Raw genomic sequence first — 19,251 nt, forward strand, 5'->3', positions numbered from 1 at the left:
CCACAGTATTTATATGGCTCGGCCAGTTAAGTGTCTGATCAATGGTGACCCAGAAAATGTTGATAGCAGGGGAAGTCCAGCGATGGTAATAACTTTGAATGTCAAGGAGAGATGGTTAGATTCATTCTATTGGAGATAGTCATTTCCTGACATTTGTATTGCGCAAATGATACTTGCCACTTATAAGCCCAAGCCTTAATGTTGTCCAGGTCTTGCTGCAGGCGGGCATAGACTGCTTCACTTATCTGAGGAGTTATGGACCATGAACGAACATCCACACTTCTAACCTGATGATAGAGGGAAGGTTATTGATGAAACGGCTGAAGAGTTTTGGACACTACACTGAGGAACTGTAGCAATGTCCTAGGACTGAAATGATTGGCTTTCAACATCCACAATCATCTTCCTTTGTTCTTGGTATGACTTCCTGTTTCCCATTGACCTCCATTGTGCTCGGGCTCCTTGCTGTTGCACCTGGTCAAATGCTTCCTTGTTGGCAAGGGCAGTCACTCTCACTTCAGCTCTGGAATTCAGCTGTTTTGCTTGTGTTTCATAATTCCTTAATTAGGGGTTCAATTCAAGAGATTGAGTACAAAAAGAGAAATGAGGAGGATATAAGAAACCAGGCCTAAATTCAGAATGGCATTCTGCTGTGCAAAAAAATTCTGTTTCTAACATGCAGGAAGGAATATTTGTATTGTGCACTCAGTTATATAGTAAGTGACACAAAACGTTTGAAATGATGATCTGGAGGCAACTGTTCACTGGGTAAAGCTGTGATCTGGTTACTATAAAACACTATTCTTCACTCAGTAGTGACTTACTAGAAACTATTTCTAGAAAACAATTGATGCAGTGGTGCTCTTAATGTATGTAGGAAAGCACTGCAGTCAGCTGTGGTTCAGTTGGTAGAGCACTTGCCTCTGAGTCAGAAGGTTATGGATTCAAGTCTCACTCCAGAGGCCTGAGCAAAAACATCTGGGCTGACACTCCAAGGCAGCACTGAGGGAGTGCTCCATGATCAGAGGTATCGTTTTTTAGATGAGACGTGAAACCATGACCCTCTCTGTGAGCTCAAGTGGGCGCAAAATATCCCAGGGTGATATTTTGAGCAAGAGCAGTGGTGTTATCCCTGGTGTCCTGACCAATTTATATCCCTCAATCAACATCATTTAAAAAAAAAACTATGGCTATTATCCATTGCTGTTTGTAAGAGCTTGCCATGTGTAATTAGCAGCTGTATTTCCTACATTGCAACAGTGACTACAATTTAAATGTACTTCATTGGCTGTACAGTGCCTTGGGACATCCTGTAGTCATGAAACATGCTCAATAAATGTAAGTCTGTCTCAATGCCCATGTGGTCTTATTGGAATAGCATATAGACTAGTGCTCAATTAATTGCTCAATATTCTGCTGTGCAATACTTTTTATCCCAATTATATTTGTATATGAGAAATGCAAAATATCCAAACTGCAGAATATCTCTGTTTGTACTGGTAAGTGAACAATTTTTCATTTTAATATGCACATAACATGATATACTTTGAAAAATTATGAAGCAACATTATATTGCATGGAAAGTAAAATTGTCTGAAGAAATGAGTCTTATATATTGAGTTTGAACAATTACATTCAAAACGAATGTCCTATTACCTCCAAATTCCCCTCCAAGTAACCGTCCTGACTTGGACATATATCAGCTTTCTTTATTGACACTGGGGCAAAGCCCTTGCCTAATAACATCCTGGGAACACCTTCACAACACTAACTCCAGTGATCCAAAGAGGTGGTTCACCACCACCTTCTCATGGAAGGCCAGTAAACGCTTGAATCATGAATGATACCCATATCCCGAGAATAAATATGTGAAAGAAGATGTGGTCCTTTTACATTATCTTGTTACTGTTGCTGTGTGTAGTCACTGCTGTTAACTAGGGAAACACATCAGCTAATTTACTCATAGCACGATCAAACAGAGATACTGAGGTACTGGAGCTGAGAATCTGTTCCAGTGATGTTGATTGAGGAGTAAATGTTGGCTAAGACATTAATGGAAATCCCTGCTCTTAAAATAATGTCACGGGAATTTTATGCCCTCTTAATATGACAGATGGGCCTCCATTTAACATCGATTGGCACCTCTAATAGTGCAACACTCCTTCAGTACTGCACTGGAGGCTGGGGTGTTAGCCTAATTGTGCCCCCATGTCTCGATTGAGGATTTGAACTCTCACTTTTTTGACTGAGGTGACAATGCTCTCTCCGAGTCCTGGCTGCCATCTAAATAAAAGTAAATTGGAGCATTCAAAGTTGCAGAGATTATGAATGAGATAATGTGTACTATCCTGCTTTATCTTGCATTGGCTGATACATCTTGTAATACTTTGGATTCTGTGGCATCAATTGCTCCCTTAGGCAGGGTGAACATCTTACGTTTGTGAGTAACACATGCTGCCTTATATCTACTTGTATAATAGCAGGGATGTAACAACAGAACCCTTTTGTGACTGGAACCAGTAATGTGTCCTTTGCACATACATTTCATCAATCTCTCTGTAGGCGGACTGAGGCAAGACAAGGTTTGAATTATTGAACTACTTTGTTGTGCAGTGAGGCGAATGTATAGAGCAATAGTTGTAAGATTCACGTAGTTCCTGCAATGCAACTTTTATTCATGTGACGATGCAACATAAGAATATGCAATGCTACCCCCGATCATTGGACCACCTCACTTGACTTAAATAAGGGATCTACTAGGGCTCTCTCCCCGCCCTACACACCTTAGACCAGCTTATATTTCAACTCTTTCTTGGACTCACTCAAGTTCAGTCGAAGGGTCATGAGGACTCGAAACGTCAACTCTTTTCTTTTCCGCCGATGCTGCCAGACCTGCTGAGTTTTTCCAGGTAATTCTGTTTTTGTTCTGGATTTCCAGCATCCGCAATTTTTTTGTTTTTATCTCTGTTTTTAATTGACTGCCACTGCGCTTCAAGAAATGCCTACCTCCTTGAAGAAGTTCTGTTCATCTCTGCGACAAGATTTCCAAATCTCTCTTTTGCCTTGCTCACCTTCATTGCTTTCCATTTCTCTCCTGGTGTTTGACAAGGTGTTTACTAAAACCCGCTTTCACAGCCATATCTCCTTTCTCAGTGACTGTCTCCGTCTCCGACTTACCCCACGTGGATTTCAACTGAAATTCCACCCCTCATGTTTCGAACCCACCCAGGATTACAGGTATCTCCGGGACATAAAACGTTTCTCGGACTGCTGTTCCCGTCACATTCTGAAATCCACACTCAGTGCCATGCGCCGCCATATGAACACACTCGACCTCTCCCTCCAGCAGCACTGCCATACTCTTTTTCAAAGCTGCGCGTGCCCCCAGTTTCATTTTATTCTTCGGCTCATCCGACGCCTCAACAAGAAACTTTTTCTCTTTCTCTCAAGTGCTAAGGAACGCAAGCTCCAACAACTCATTGACACTAACACTCACCTAGGACCCTCCACCCCTGCCTGTCCCTCCGTCCCCACCCCATCTTCCAATCCCAGCCCCAGCCGTGTATTCACTATACCCCCTGACCTTCCCCTCTCCGATGCTGAACATTCAGTGCTCAGCAAAGGACTTAGTTTCATACCCTTACGCCCTCACCTCAATGAATTTCGGGCTCGGCATGATGCTGAACTCTTCTTCCGCCGTCTTCGTCTCCGGGCTCAATTCTTTGGGCAGGAGTCCTCTCCCCGTTCAATGGATCCTTTTACCCACCTCCAATACTCTCCCTCCACCTGGACCCCTCCCTCTGGATTCTTACCTTCTCTTGATCTTTTCATTGAGAACTCTCGGCGCGACATTAGTCGTCTCAATTTCTCTGCTCCTCTCACCCATTCTAATCTCTCTCTCTCTGAACTTACTGCACTCCATTCTCTCAGGTCCAACCCTGACATTGTCATCAAACCCGCTGACAAGGGTGGTGCTGTTGTTGTCTGGCGCACTGACCTCTATCTCGCGGAGGCTGAGCGTCAACTCGCAGACACTTCCTCCTACCTCTCCCTGGACCATGACCCCATCACTGAACATCAAGCCATTGTTTCCAGGACTGTCACTGACCTCATCTCCTCTGGGGATCTTCCTCCCACAGCTTCCAACCTGATAGTCGCCCAACCTCGGACGGCACGCTTCTATCTCCTACCCAAAATCCACAAACAGAACTGCCCCGGTAGACTGATCGTCTCAGCTTGCTCCTGCCCCACAGAACTCATTCCTCGTTATCTTAACTCCCTTCTCTCTCCCCTTGTCCAGTCCCTTCCCACCTACATCCATTATTCCTCTGACACCTTACGTCACATCAACAATTTCCAGTTCCCTGGCCCCAACCACTTCCTCTTCACCATGGATGTCCAATCCCTCTACACCTCCATCCCCCACCAGGATGGTCTGAGGGCCCTTAGCTTCTTCCTCGAACAGAGGCCCGAACAATCCCCATCCACCACTATACTCCTCCGTCTGGCTGAACTTGTTCTCACACTGAACAATTTCTCCTCAACTCCTCTCACTTCCTCCAAATGAAAGGTGTGGCTATGGGTACCTGCATGGGCCCCAGCTATGCCTGTCTCTTTATGGGGTATGTGGAACATTCCTTGTTGCAGTCCTACTCCGGCCCCCTTCCACAACTCTTTCTCCGGTACATCGATGATTACTTCGGTGCTGCTTCATGCTCTCGTCGGTACTTGGAAAAATTTATTAATTTTGCTTCCAATCTCCACCCCTCCATCATTTTCACGTGGTCCATCTCTGACACTTCCCTTCCCTTCCTTGACCTCTCTGTCTCAATCTCTGGTGATAGACTGTCCACCAATATCCATTACAAACCCACCGACTCCCACAGCTACCTCGACTACAGCTCCTCACACCCCACTTCCTGTAAGGACTCCATCCCATTCTCTCAGTTCCTTCGCCTCCGTCGCATCTGTTCCGATGATGCTACCTTCAAAAACAGTTCCTCTGACATGTCCTCCTTCTTCCTTAACCGAGGTTTTCCACCCACGGTCGTTGACAGGGCCCTCAACCGTGTCCGGCCCATCTCCTGCACATCCGCCCTCATGCCTTCTCCTTCCTCCCAGAAACATGATAGGGTCCCCCTTGTCTTCACTTATTACCCCACCAGCCTCCGCATTCAAAGGATTGTCCTCCGCCATTTCCGCCAACTCCAGCATGATGCCACCACCAAACACATCTTCCCTTCACCCCCCTGTCGGCATTACATAGGGATCGTTCCCTCCAGGACACCCTGGTCCACTGCTCCATCACCCCCTACTCCTCAACCCCACCTATGGCACCACCCCATGCCCACGCAAAAGATGTAACACCTGCCCCTTCACTTCCTCTCTCCTCACTGTCCAAGGGCCCAAACACTCCTTTCAAGTGAAGCAGCATTTCACTTGCATTTCCCCCAACTTAGTCTACTGCATTCGTTGCTCCCAATGTGGTCTCCTCTACATTGGCGAGATCAGAACACCTTCGGTCTGTCCGGAAGAATGACACAAACCTCCCTGTTGCTTGCCATTTTAACACTCTACCCTGCTCTCTTGCCCACATGTCTGTCCTTGGCTTGCTGCATTGTTCCAGTGAAGCCCAACGCAAACTGGAGGAACAACACCTCATCTTCCGACTAGGCACTTTACAGCCTTCCGGACTGAATATTGAATTCAACAACTTTAGGTCTTGAGCTCCCTCCTCCATCCCCACCCCCTTTCTGTTTCCCCCTTCCTTTTGTTTTTTTTCCAATAAATTATATAGATTTTTCTTTTCCCACCTATTTCCATTATTTTAAAATATTTTTAAATCTTTTATGCTCCCCCCACCCCCACTAGAGCTATACCTTGCGTGCCCTACCATCCATTCTTAATTAGCACATTCGTTTAGATAATATCACCAACTTTAACACCTGTGTTCTTTTGTTCAGTTGTTTGTGACATCTTTTGATGATCTGCTTCTATCACTGCTTGTTTGTCCCTACAACCACACCAACCCCCTCCACTTCTCTCTCTCTCTCTCTCTCTCTCTCTCTCTCCCCCCCACCCCCCCCCCCCCCCCCCCCCCCCACACACACCTTAAACCAGCTTATATTTCAACTCTTTCTTGGACTCACTCAAGTTCTGTCGAAGGGTCATGAGGATTCGAAACGTCAACTCTTTTCTTCTCCGCCGATGCTGTCAGACCTGCTGAGTTTTTCCAGGTAATTCTGTTTTTGTTTTGGATTTCCAGCATCCGCACTTTTTTTGTTTTTAGATCTACTAGTTATCCTCCTGCACTTCTTAGCTCATTTCCTCTGTTTTCGCAAAGCTGTTTTCCCTTGTTGTTTTTGTTTTAAAGTTTCTCTATCAAAACGAGTGTCTCTCTTCTACCCTAACCCCCCACTTTCACAAACAGAGATCAGGGGCTCTTTCAATCCAGCAGCTGAGAGGTGTTTTCTGAGCAGCCAGAAAAACTAATGAATCATTTATTGTTTGGTGTCTAAGAAAAATCATTTCCATTTAGTAGGTTAAACGCTCTTCATATGACTTCTGACCTGCAGCTCAGCATGGAGCTTGTCCCCTTTCAAACTAAGCATTAATGTATAAACACATTTTAAAATAACTGTGTCTAGATCCTTTCTGTGGAAAAATGGTCAAAAAAATCCATAAGTGCACCACTGGTGTTGCAAGGTTAAGTTAAAATTTGCTACTCTTCCACATTATAATAATGCATCAAATTATGCCACAACACCAGGTTCATATGTTCCACCAATATGTTCCATCAATGATTTTGAAAGCTATTTCCAGATTCCAATAATTAGCCCTTAAAGGAACTATCTTGATGAATTCCACTTTTGTCATAGAATTATGAATTAAAATAAATAATCTGCAGAAAATATATGCCAGTATAATCATCTGCCAGTTCAGTTTGGGCCTGTGCTGATCTGAGCTGCCACAGCTGTGTACTTTAGGTTACCTACAACCTCAATTTTTTTTAACATGACCTTGCATGATATCAGGACAGGTGCAATAAGCTCAAATACTCGCTGTAGCTGTCAAAAATTAGGTATAGTAACAGAGACCACCAACACTGCCTGCCAATTTAAAGCTATAATCTCTTTTAAAGCAAAATATTGAAAAGGGTACCTTCAAGGATTATTATTTTAATTGATTAAAACAGTATTGCTATTTGTAGAACCTATTCTGGCGCTGCTCAATAACTGCTCAAGTTGGCACCACTTCATGAAAGTATGCTGGATCAATTTTTTGTTTGTTTATAGACACAGTCAGGTGAAATAAATAATGATAAAACACATAATTGCATCACTTGCATGTGAAATTGTGCTGGAATAAAACAATCATCTTCAAAGCTTTCCCTTACCCTAAAATAAAAAGACAAGTTGAACAAACAATTCTTTCTTGAAGGCATTGGCCTATAAGATTAATGTCATGATTTTTTTAGTAGACAGACATGCATACTACAGAGGCGATGCAAGGAGTACTCAGAGTTGAGCAATTGTTCTTCTGTTTATTTTCTGATTTATGAACCTCTGCTATTTGTAAGATTCATATGGGTTTTGATGGGACTTCTTACTGGCTTTTATTTATATAAACATCTGAAAATGACAGGTAAGAAAAGACCAGCTGAGTGCATCACACCCTATTTATTTTACCATTCAGAGTGGTTAGTTTTGTGGATATTATTACCAAAAGTAGATAGTTGCCGCTCTTCAGCTGTTTTATAAGAAAGGTCAAGGACCAGCAAGGCCCATTCATCACATTTGAACTTCATTCCTTTCTAATGTAATTCTTCTGTTGTACCCAGGGCCAGGGAGAGAAATCATGGGCCCAGGTCCTTATTCTGTTTTTGGGCCTCCCCCCGCCTCGAATCCTCCCACTCAGTCATGCATGAAATTTTCTCCCCTTTCAAGATTCACCAATCAATTCACCAAACAATCACAGAAATGTTCTAGTAAAATGATAGCATCCATTGTTGGCATCTGGTTACAAATATCATCAGGTATAATATATATATATGGGCCATGAATATTAAGAACAGCAACGATATTATACCGTGTTAGTTTATGCGCACCCTATAGGTGATCCAACTGTGACTATTAAACAAATCAGTTAGTACAAATTTTACTTTAACAGCACTGTGCAATATTTTAATTTGATAGGAAAATATCCCATTAGTTATTTATAAAACTGTGCAGATGATAACACCGATTTCAGTGACTGCCTCAGTCCTCACTAACAGGTTTTGTATATTGCACCATATGATCACAGTAACAGTAAATTCATGTTTGGGTGAAAGATTCAAGACTTGCAACCCAGGTAAACGGCGCAAGATATTTTCCATTCTGTAGAAAAATTAGAAGACTTTCTCCTGCCTGGGTGCGTGATACTATTCAATATAATTATTTCATACAAGGGGTATAATTGGATTCTATTTTAAGAGTAATCTCACAGGGTCGGAAGATCAAATGACTCCTGAGCAAAAACGTGGAATGATTGAACAACATAGGTATTCACTGTCAATGAGAATCATTGGAGCCTTCAGGTGTCTATGTGTGATACAACTTTTAAGAGGACAAAGACTGAATGTGGTTCACACAATAGCATCTGTGTTATCTTGATCAGCAAGTCTGAAGATTCTGCTGATGTTGTTTCTCACTACAATCATTTTCAATATCTACTATGCGACACAACTTTATCACAATATTTCATTCCTCAAAAAACTCATAAAAGCACAAGTAAGATAAAAGGGAAGCAGACAAAAGGAAAAGATTGAAGTCAATGAAAAAGACTCTTGAAAATCATGTGCTATGTAAAGCAGTTTATTGATTCACTATGAGCCCATTACGCAGTCCTTTCCTGGCAATTTCACCCCACAAAGTCTGGTCACAGCAAATGTACGTTAGCAGCAAAATAAACAGAACTCCAGCCATGATTCCAATTTCTGTTCACAAAATAATTATGGATGTCAAAGGCCATAAAGCCCAGCTCATCTCATCCTTCCAGAATGACGTATGAACATATGTATTAGGAGCAGGAGTAAGCCATTCTGCCCCTTGAGCCTGCTCTGCCATTTGATAACATTGTTTACATTATATCAATGGCTACAACTCATAAGTATTTAATTGGCTGTAAAGTAATTTGGGGCATCGTGACAGGAGCTGTATAAATGTAGGATTTGTTTTTCTTTCATTAAATCTGCATGCATTTGCCCTGGTATCTTGACTGTAACAATGGTGAAATTGAGGGTCCAATGTTGATTCTGTCAAGATATTCACAGTGCAATCAATTGATGTTAGGCAAGTGGCTACAAAGAAGTCACTACATTTACAAATCAATTCAGCTCTGTAGCAAATATAACCTTGCTGCTCTGACTTCCCTGGTACCAACTCAGCATATACCACAAATGGCATGTGCCTTTTCTATGCTAACGACACTATCCCCATGTCTTTTGGACATGTACCAGCAGCTCAAGAAAAATGTAGATTGAGTTGTTGATTTTGTACATAGTGCAAAAATTCAGTACAGCCTGAACTCAAGAAATCGATTGTTCCTCATTCTCCCAGGAGCTTTCATACAAATTGTATTGTACACTGCAAATTTATAGCCTATGCACAGGTTCCATATGATGCTGCATTACATTGGTACTGAATTAATGTGGAAATAGTATTTTTTAAAAGCTCTAATTGTGGTTTGAGGTGTGAGAGAAACAGGCATTTATTGCGATGGGAATTGAACACACAAGCAGGGAGGTCGTGCTTCAGTTGTACAGGGCACTAGTGAGACCAAATCTGGAGTACTGTGTACAGTATTGGTCACTTTATTTAAGGAAGGATGTAAATGTTTTGAAAGCAGTTCAGAGAAGGTTTACTAGACTAATACTTGGAGTGGGTGGGCTGTCTTATGAGGAAAGGTTGACAGACTAGGCTTGTATCTGCTGGAGTTTAGAAGAGTAAGAGGCAACTTGACTGAAACATATAAGATCCTGAGGGGTCTAGACAGGGTGGATGGGGAGAGGATGTTTTCTCTTGTGGAAGAATCTAGAACTAGGGGTCACGGTTTAAAAATAAGGGGTCACCCATTTAAAACAGAGATGAGGTGAAGCTTTTTCACTCAGATGGTTGAGTCTCTTTGGAACTCCCTTCCTGAAAAGATGGCAGAAGCAGAGCCTTTGAATATTTTTAAAGTGGGGATGGATAGATTCTTGGTAAGCAAAGGGGTGAAAGGTTATCAGGAGTAGGTAGGATGTAGATTTCAGGTTACTATCAGATCAACCATGATCTTATTAAATGGTGGTGCAGGCTCGAGGGGCTAAATGGCCTACTCCTGCTCCTTGTTAGTATTTTGTAATTAAGGAACTCCAACAGCTAAAAAAGCGTGTGACAGCAATATCCTGAGAGAAATCATTTCCAGAAGCACTTAAGTCATAGGATTGGGTTTCTATAAAGGCCCTTTATGGTAAAAGCCCTTTATGCTGCTTCTCTGGGATTTCAATGGATTCTTTTGTCAAAGTTACAATGGATGATCGGGAATCCTCCCCACAGAGAAATTTTAATCCCAGAGTGTGACCACCTTCTGCTAGATTTTAAACAGAATGGGGTGAACCTAGGATGGAGTAAATATTTGTAAAACCTTTCTTTAAGCAATTTCTTAGTGATAAATAAGAGTTTCATTCCTAAATTCTGCAAGAGTAATAAAATGGGCGATAGTGATTCAGCACCCTCTTTTGCATCACTCCCAGTTTTTAGTTTCTAACACTTATTTTGATGAGGCCCAGGATTCTCAAGCTTTTGGTACATCAACACAGCATGACATCAGAATTGTATCTACTTTAGTGCATAATCAAAATTGAGACTGCTATTTATATCCTGGTTTAAATTCAAAAGAGAGTATTCATTTTTGTGGCGCTGAACCTTAAAAGTGACAACCCCACCCTGCACCACTCACCCACCACACCCAACCTCCCACACCCCACCCACAAATCCCCCCACCAGCCCAATCCGAAAACCCCCAACCTCCCTCCAACCCTGCCTCCCCAGCAACCCAAACAGCCCCATCATCCAATTGGGTATAAAAGAATTAGAGATTTCAATTACCATTTTTCAACCAAGAATACTCTCAGTGACTGTGCTGCTGCTGACCTTTGGGCAGCTTCGTGGTTTTCTGGTGGGCTTTTTAAAAAAAAAATAGGATCACAAAGCTGTGTGAAGTTCAGAAGCAACAGCGCAGCAACTCAGTGAAATAACCTGTAAGTCCGGCTTTAAAAAAAAGGGTTCACATTTGCAAATTTTTTTAAAAGTCTGTCTTTCAGGTCCGCAGATCTGCCTCTGGCTGCTCAGTGTTGCCAAACTCAAAATGAAGCTCAGTACCTCGCCTAGTCCCTCGGCCCCGTTGTTTGGTACCATCTGGACACCCCTCTTCTGGGCCCTGGTTGTAGTTTCCAACACCATTGTATATTTACCAAATGTCTATACAGCCCCATCCCATTGTCAAATGCTGTTTAATAATTGTAGTCTATCAACAGCAGGCCTAAACATTTTGCAGTTTCCTGAACAATTACAAGGGAATGTTTAATTTATTAATATGTTTAATAAACAATTTCATGAAAATCCCTGTGTACATTTTTGGCACATTTCAAGAAAATATTTCGATAGTATCAAAATATCGAATACTTTAAAAAGCATTTAGCTGAAGAGTGGAAGGAAATGCACATTTAGCAATTTATACTGAACTGAGTTATGCTCATAATATAAAATTTATTGCACTTTTCTGAAATATCTAATTTTTGTGATATTAGTTATATTTCTTACCTTTGACAGATTTGGAAGAGATCTGGCGCTTGGTTTTACAAGGGGTTGCCAAAATTCATTCTGCCAGTGAAAAGTACTGCTAGAAACAACGAGCTGCACCTACGACCTATTCAGATGGAGCATGGACAAAGTATTATTGTCAACCGATCGTACAGTTGGGCTAAAGAAAGAGGTTGGTGTTTTAGCCTCTCTGCAAGGTCCTTAGTGCCTTTTCCATATATAACCTTGCTTTGTTCCAGGACATGCTCCTGTATCCCAAGAATATTAACTTGCATCAACTGTACATCCATGCATGCAACAATTATTTGACAAATATCTCCTTTAAGGTCTTTCAACTGAGCATCTAAGCCCTTAAACTCTCTCAGAAAGACCCTATGTTACTTCTGTTTATGACATTAGTTCCAAATTGGACCATTCCATTTTAAATGTTTTTCCATTTTTTTCTGTGTGCCCTTCGCCCTGCCACTTGGAGACAGCATAGTCAAGTTTCCTGGTTATGATTACAAAAAAAGACCGTCTCACTTGCCCAATGATGGAATATACAATTACTACCATCCTTCTATTTTAGTAGCTTACTTGCCTCTGGCCCCGCTATGTAGTACAGTGCTCCATGGCACAGGCAACTTGCTCAGGGCCACCTTTATTTTAGACAATGTTACTCTACGCCTCAAAAATCCAACACTTTGTAAAAGCTACCAACACTTTTGTCCCTACATATGGGCTTTTACCTTTAAAATGCTCCACACCTTCAGGAAGCTACTAATCCTGGGACCACAATGGACTGGGAGTTCATCCATTCTATTTTAATGAAGTTGACATCACAAAATCATAGCATGCACTAATGATTAGATGGGTGCTATTGGCATACTACAAGACATATACTGAATCAAAGGCTTGATGGAAATACCTGCAGCATTTTGTATATGTAAAAATCAAGACTTCCAAATATGAGTATTAACATTAAGTGTAGTGTGTACTACAAGGATACTTGGAGAAATTACTGGTAGAGAACCATTAGTCCCATTTTATTTTCTCTCACACAACAATTTAAATAATTACAGTGATAGGATTTCAGAAAAGCAGTAGGATAAAAATGCTTTTTATCTTTCATGTTCAGTCTACTTGAAAGAGCAGGTTTATGGTCATGCTGACCTGATGGATAGTTCCTTCCATATTCTTGGTGCTGAAAACCACAAAGTAATTATGCTTTGATATCTAATAGAAAGGTTTTGCATTGGTGTTACATGTTAACAGGATCCATATCAGTTGTTGAAGTCAAAACTAAGATATAGGGCAGAATTTTTTGTCCCGCCCCGAACAAGAGTGAAATAGTACACGATGACATTGGCCGAGCATTCCTACGTCATCGTCCGTTCTTGCGATCCTTTGGTCAGCAGGCGCGTGCGAGAGGCGGCAGCGTTTATGGTCATGCTGACCTGATGGATAGTTCCTTCCATATTCTTGGTGCTGAAAACTACAAAGTAATTCTGCTTATAATTGAGGGTCCTATTAAGGCCCTTAAGCAATTAATTAAGTTGCATTTTTCGCTTCCCGTTCAACTGTTCGGTTGGCAAGCAAGTGAATAGACCAGGCAGCCTTTGCATTTTTCACAAAACCGCATCCACGGGTGGGATGAGGTTTCCAACAGTTACTGAAAAGGCAATAAAAATTTTTTTACCATCCTTTTTCACACTTGACTCATTCACATGAAGAGGGACAAGTGGGGCCATGTTTATATCATTTAAAATTCTTCAGCTCCTTGAGGCAGCTCTGTGCCTTCAGGAAGTTTTCAGTGCGCGCTCCCCCCCGCAAGTGCAGACTTCAGTGCTCACGCTCACTTCCCCCCCACCACCCTGGCAGCACTGAGATTCTGAGTGCGCGTTGGCCAGCCAGCGTGAAATCATAGGCGGTGGCCAGACTTGCGGTTGTTACTGTGCCCGCCCACTGTGCCCACCTGACGAGGGGAAACCCTGCCCATAGAGCCTTTCCTTGCTGAGTTTATTGACTTTGTTCAGTGTCAACACGCCTCACCTCCCCCAGTGTCGGAGCTATTCCCTATTTATTTGTGTTCAAATACCCATCACCTTAATGTTATTGATAAGACATGACATTACGTACTCTACTTAAGGAGTGTGGAACATGTACCTAGGCCATTGGTTGCTTGTATTTTGAATTCCTGTAAAGTTTCACATTGTTTTCATTGGATGAGAATAGATTTGGTCTCTCACCCTTGCATTTGAGGCTTGGGACATGTAAAAGTAACCACTGGGGTGAGGTGTCCCAGATCTGCCAGCACCAGTGAAACAATCTTTTAGTCCAGACTTTTATGCCACGTTTTAGAAACATAGAAACATTGAAAATAGGAGTAGGCTTAGGTCATTTGGCCCTTTGAGTCTCTCTACAATTCATTGTGATCATGGCTGAACCTCTATCTCAGTGCCATACTCCTGCTCTCTCCAAAACCCTTGATGCTTTTAGAGTCTAGAAATCCATCTCTTTCCTCCTCAAATATATTCAGTGACTTGGCCTCCACAGCCTTGTGTGGCAGAGAATGTCACAGGTTCACCACCCTCTGAGTGAAGAAGTTTCTCCTCATCTCAGTACCAAACAGTCTACCCCATATCCTGAGACTCTGACCCTTTGTTCTAGACCCCCCAGCCAGAGGGAACATCATCCCTGCATCCAGTCTGTCCATCCCTGCAAGAATTTTACCCCTTTCAATGATATCCCCTCTCATTCTTCTAAACTCCAGTGAATGCAGGCCTAGTTGACCCAATCTTTCCACATATGACAATCCTGCCATTCCAGGATTCAGTCTGGTGAATCTTTGTTGCACTCCCTCTATGGCAAGTATATTCTTCCTTGAGCAAGGAGACCAAAACTGCACATTATACTCCAGGTGTGGTCTCACCAAGGTTCCTGTACTCAAGTCCTCTCTCAATGAAGGCCATTTGCTGCCTTAACCACTTGCTGCAGCTGTATGCTTGCTTTCAGTGATTGGTATAGAAGGACAACCAGGTCCCTTTGTACATCAACATTTCCCAATCTATCACTATTTAAATAATACTCTGTCATTCTGTTTGTCCTACCGAAGTGGATAACTTCACACTGATCCGCGTTGTAGCGCATTGACCATGTATTTGCCCACTCACTCAACTTGTCTTAGTTGCCTTGAAGCCTCTTAACACCCTCCTCACTGCTCCCATTCCCACCAAGTTTTGTGTTGTCAGAAATATTACATTTGGTTCCCTCGTCCAAATCATTGATATATATTGTGAATGGCTGGGGGGCCAAGCACTGAACCCTGTGGTACTCCACTAGTCACCGCCTGCCACTCTGAAAAACACCTGTTTATTCCTACTCTCCGATAACATTCCAATGAAGCTCCCTGAGATATTTTACTACATTTAAGGCACTAGATAAATGTAAATTGTAGGAGTGAAAGTTGTAAAGGTTAGGGGAAAGTTGTAAAAAGAAAGATGGCATGAGTTTTTGTTGGAATAAAATTGTTGATTTACGCTTAAATACTCTCCCACTGAGTTTCTAATGGCTAATATATAGTAGTTTCTATCTCATACTGTGCACCAGTGGTTTCTTTGTTTGAAATAATGACATGAATGATGATTTCTATATGCAGTAGATGCTTAAATTTGAAAGCATATTGAATGTATTGAGGGCCGATTTTCCTTTTCTGGTGTTAATTCCGTCAGAGCGGTTATCACATTTTCTCGGTTAGATGACAATGTTTGCGTGTGAGTGAAATTTAAAGAGATTGAGACAATTACCAGTAAAGGTGAGTATGACAATTAAGGGGTCAAAAATTCTGAAAGCCTCAAAAGGCACCTCATGCTATTAGCAACCAAGGTAAATGGGATTGGGGATTAAGAATAAATAGACAAAATGAATGAAGAGGAAATCCCTTTATAGTGTTTTGGTTACAGTTCGCTAGGTGTGCATAAGTCTTCATAGTCAATCGTAGGTTAGCTGTAAATCTTTATTGACTCTTTGAAATGCTTATAAATATACCTGAAAGGGTACAAGTTAGGAGCTGTCTCCATGACTCCTGGTGCACACTCAACTGACTCTGGGTTCAGGTCATGTGCACTCTTACATTCCTGTGTGGGCAGTACTGTACTCAGTGCCGCATTAACCCTAGGAGAGAAAAACTGAGTCCTTTGCTGAGCACTGAATGTTCAGCATCAGAGAGAATCAGCATTCAAAGGATCATCCTCCGCCACTTCAGCCAACTCCAGCATGATGCCACCACCAAACACATCTTCCCTTCACCACCCCTGGCGGCACTTCGCAGGGATTGTTCCCTCCAGGACACCCTGGTCCACTTCTCCATCACCCCCTACACCTCAACCCCCTCCCATGGCACCTTCCCATGCAACCGCAGAATGTGCAACACCTGCCCCTTTACTTCCCCCCTCCTCACCGTCCAAGGGCCCAAACACTCCTTTCAAGTGAAGCAGCATTTCACTCGCACTTCCCTCAATTTAGTCTACTGCATTTGCTGCTCCCAATGTGGTTTCCTCTACGTTGGAGAGACCAAACGCAGACTGGGTGACCGCTTTGCTGAACACCTTCGGTCTGTCCACAAGCATGACCCAAACTTCCTTGTCACTTGCCATTTCAACACACCACCCTGCTCTCATGCCCACATGTCCATCCTTGGCCTGCTGCAATGTTCCAGTGAAACTCAACGCAAACTGGAGGAACAGCACCTCACCTTCCGACTAGGTACTTTACAGCCTTCTGGACTGAATATTGAGCTCAACAATTTTAGATCATGAACTCTCTCCTCCTTCCCCATCCCCTTTCCGATCCCCTTTCTTCCAATAATTTATATATATTTTTCTTTTCCCACATATTTCTAATAACAGATAACCCAGTTCTACATCTGGCTCGGATGAGCATGATATCAGAACTGAGAACAGTACCTTTTATGTAGCATGATCTTCCTGGAATCCCTTTGATGTTTCACCTTTCCAATACCTCAGATAGGGCATTCCCACTGGGAAGCACATAGATGGCAGCAATGTTGCAGGGAAAAATATAGTTGAACGTTTCCACAAAGGCTCATGAGAATCTAAGTGCCAGGAGAAAAAAAAAATAGAGATGTAGTCTCAAAACTGCATGGCCCCTAGGATCCCTTGACACCAATTCCAATGGCCATTATTTACACATAAAAGCAGAATGTGCTGGAAAAGCTCAGCAGGTCTGGCAGCATCTGTGGAGAGAGAAATAGAGTTAACGTCAGAGACTTGGGCTAGATATGCACTACTTACCCCAGAATTGTTACACTGTTTGGTGTAACTCAGTGATTAACAGCTCAACCCAGCCCACCACCCTACACTCATACCACCCTGCCCCAAATACTCACTACCCGATGATCCAAATACACAGCTCTCACTTGACCTGACTACGTATTCCCCCAACTCAGAACAGAAGTCCTGGCCGGAAGTGGACAAAAAAGTAAGCATTCAATGATCTCCACAGACAGCAGAGATGCATGCTGATTGGATGATCTGGCCCGTTATATTTAAATGTTTTTCAGCCTTTAATGTATTGATGCCTTGGGGTAATGGAAATTATTCTATTCTGCACCTAATGTAAATTAAAGTATGCAAAAAACAATGTAAAATGAGAGTATCTCACTGAAAAATTTTCTTAATGACTTTGAGGATAATTCCTGCTGTTAAAAGCAGTATTTAATGAAGATAGATTAGTTGATATTTTTACATCCTGTGTTATTATTGATTGGTTATCAGAGATTTTAAATGAGGTATTGCAAATTAAGCCCAACCAAAATTCAGTAAGATCCAGAAGTTATTCTTTAATCAATGTGTTCACACTTTTAAGTAATTAATAAACTGTTGGGTCATTTTTTTTAATGCACCCAATGGATATGGGCTTCGCTGACTAGGCCAGCATTTATTGCCCATCCCTAATTGCCCTTGAGAAGGTGGAGTTGAGCTGCCTTCTTGAACCGTTGCAGTCCAAGTGGTATAGATGCATCTACAGTGCTGTTAGGAAGGGAGGCCCAGGATTTTGACTCAATGATACATTTCCAAGTCAGGATGGTGAGTGACTTGGAGGGGAACTTCCAGCTGGTGGCGTTCCCATGTATATGCTGCCCTTGTCCTTTCTGACGGTAGAGGTGGTGGTTTTGGATGGTGCTGCTGAAGGAGCCTTAGTGAGTTCCTGCAGTGCATCTTATAGATGGTACACACTGCTGCTACTGTGCATTGGTGATGGAGGGTGTGAACGTTTGTGGATGGAGTGCCAATCAAGTGGGCTGCTTTGACTGATAAACACAACAGAATGAATGCCTTTAGTTGGTAAAATGATTTTAACAGGTGTAGCACACGCTGGCCTGAATTTTCATTCTTGAGATGTATGGTGGGATTCAGGAAAATTCCTGGCTCGACCTGTCTGCCTCGGGAGAAAGTTCACGCAAAGATGAGATCTTCATTTCCAGGGGGTGGGTGAAGGCTGGAGCCAGGCCAGCCGACCCCAGAAGAACTTTGGAGACAGCCACAGGGGCTGCTGGGTGCGGAAGCGGGCTGTTTAAAAGGCAGTTAAAATAAAAGCACACCGGCCCTCCCCTTATGCCAAGGTCTGTTCACCTCTTGTGTTTCCTCATGCCTCCTATGCCTAGTTATGGCACTTTCATGCCAATTGACGCACCATACACTCTTTAGGACCAATGAACCCTATAGTGTGTAATGTCATTTGTAAAAAATGTTATAAGAAGTAATTCATTCATAACTTCTCCTATGTTGGAAAAAAAAGCCATCTCGCTACAAGCTAATAAAGTGTTGATCATCCAGACACTTAAAATATCAATAGCAAAAACCACAAATCCTTGAAATTATTTAACTTGCTTATTCAAGCATCGTGAAATTGACAGCAGAGACCATAGAGCCTGAGCTGTCAGTCAAGCAATGTTTTCTCTGGGGTGCAAGTGTTTTAGCACTAATCATTTCCTGTGCACACAGCCAAACCTCATTACGTATGCTTGGCTGAGAGCCCAGACAGCCTTTAGAGTATTAAAACACCTACCCCTAGAGAAAATATTGATTGACAGTTCAGACTCTGATCTCAACTGTCAATTTCACAATGTTTATTTACACAAGTTAAGTGGTTTCAAGGGTTTGTGGGCTTTTAATTGATACTTTAAAGGCTCTGGATGATTTACACCTTTTTTAGCTTGTAGCGAAATTACTTTTTTTCAAGCTTTTTCTTTACACATTCCACTATACACTATAAGGTTAATTGTCCCACTAGACACTGTTTAGAAATAATGTGCATGGAAATGCAATAGCGGAGCATGAGGGATGATGAGGGGTGAGTGGAAAGGCAGAAATTGGCATGGGGGTATGAGTAGGATCTTTTGAACTTA

At 42.3% G+C, this 19,251-nt stretch overlaps 1 protein-coding gene across 9 annotated transcripts in view; it reads left to right on the forward strand.

The window, feature by feature from the left end:
• The window catches only part of LOC121283061 (rab effector Noc2-like), a 238,999-nt gene that overhangs the window by 171,583 nt on the left and 48,165 nt on the right, over positions 1 to 19,251 (forward strand). For all 9 annotated transcript variants that reach the window (XM_041197079.1, XM_041197082.1, XM_041197078.1 and 6 more), the window contains one exon: positions 11,853 to 12,015. In XM_041197079.1, the coding sequence (XP_041053013.1) occupies positions 11,853 to 12,015 (163 nt within the window). The remainder of the gene's footprint in view (positions 1 to 11,852; positions 12,016 to 19,251) is intronic.

This window comes from Carcharodon carcharias, chromosome 10, assembly GCF_017639515.1.
Source record: "Carcharodon carcharias isolate sCarCar2 chromosome 10, sCarCar2.pri, whole genome shotgun sequence".
Classification (NCBI taxonomy): domain Eukaryota; kingdom Metazoa; phylum Chordata; class Chondrichthyes; order Lamniformes; family Lamnidae; genus Carcharodon; species Carcharodon carcharias.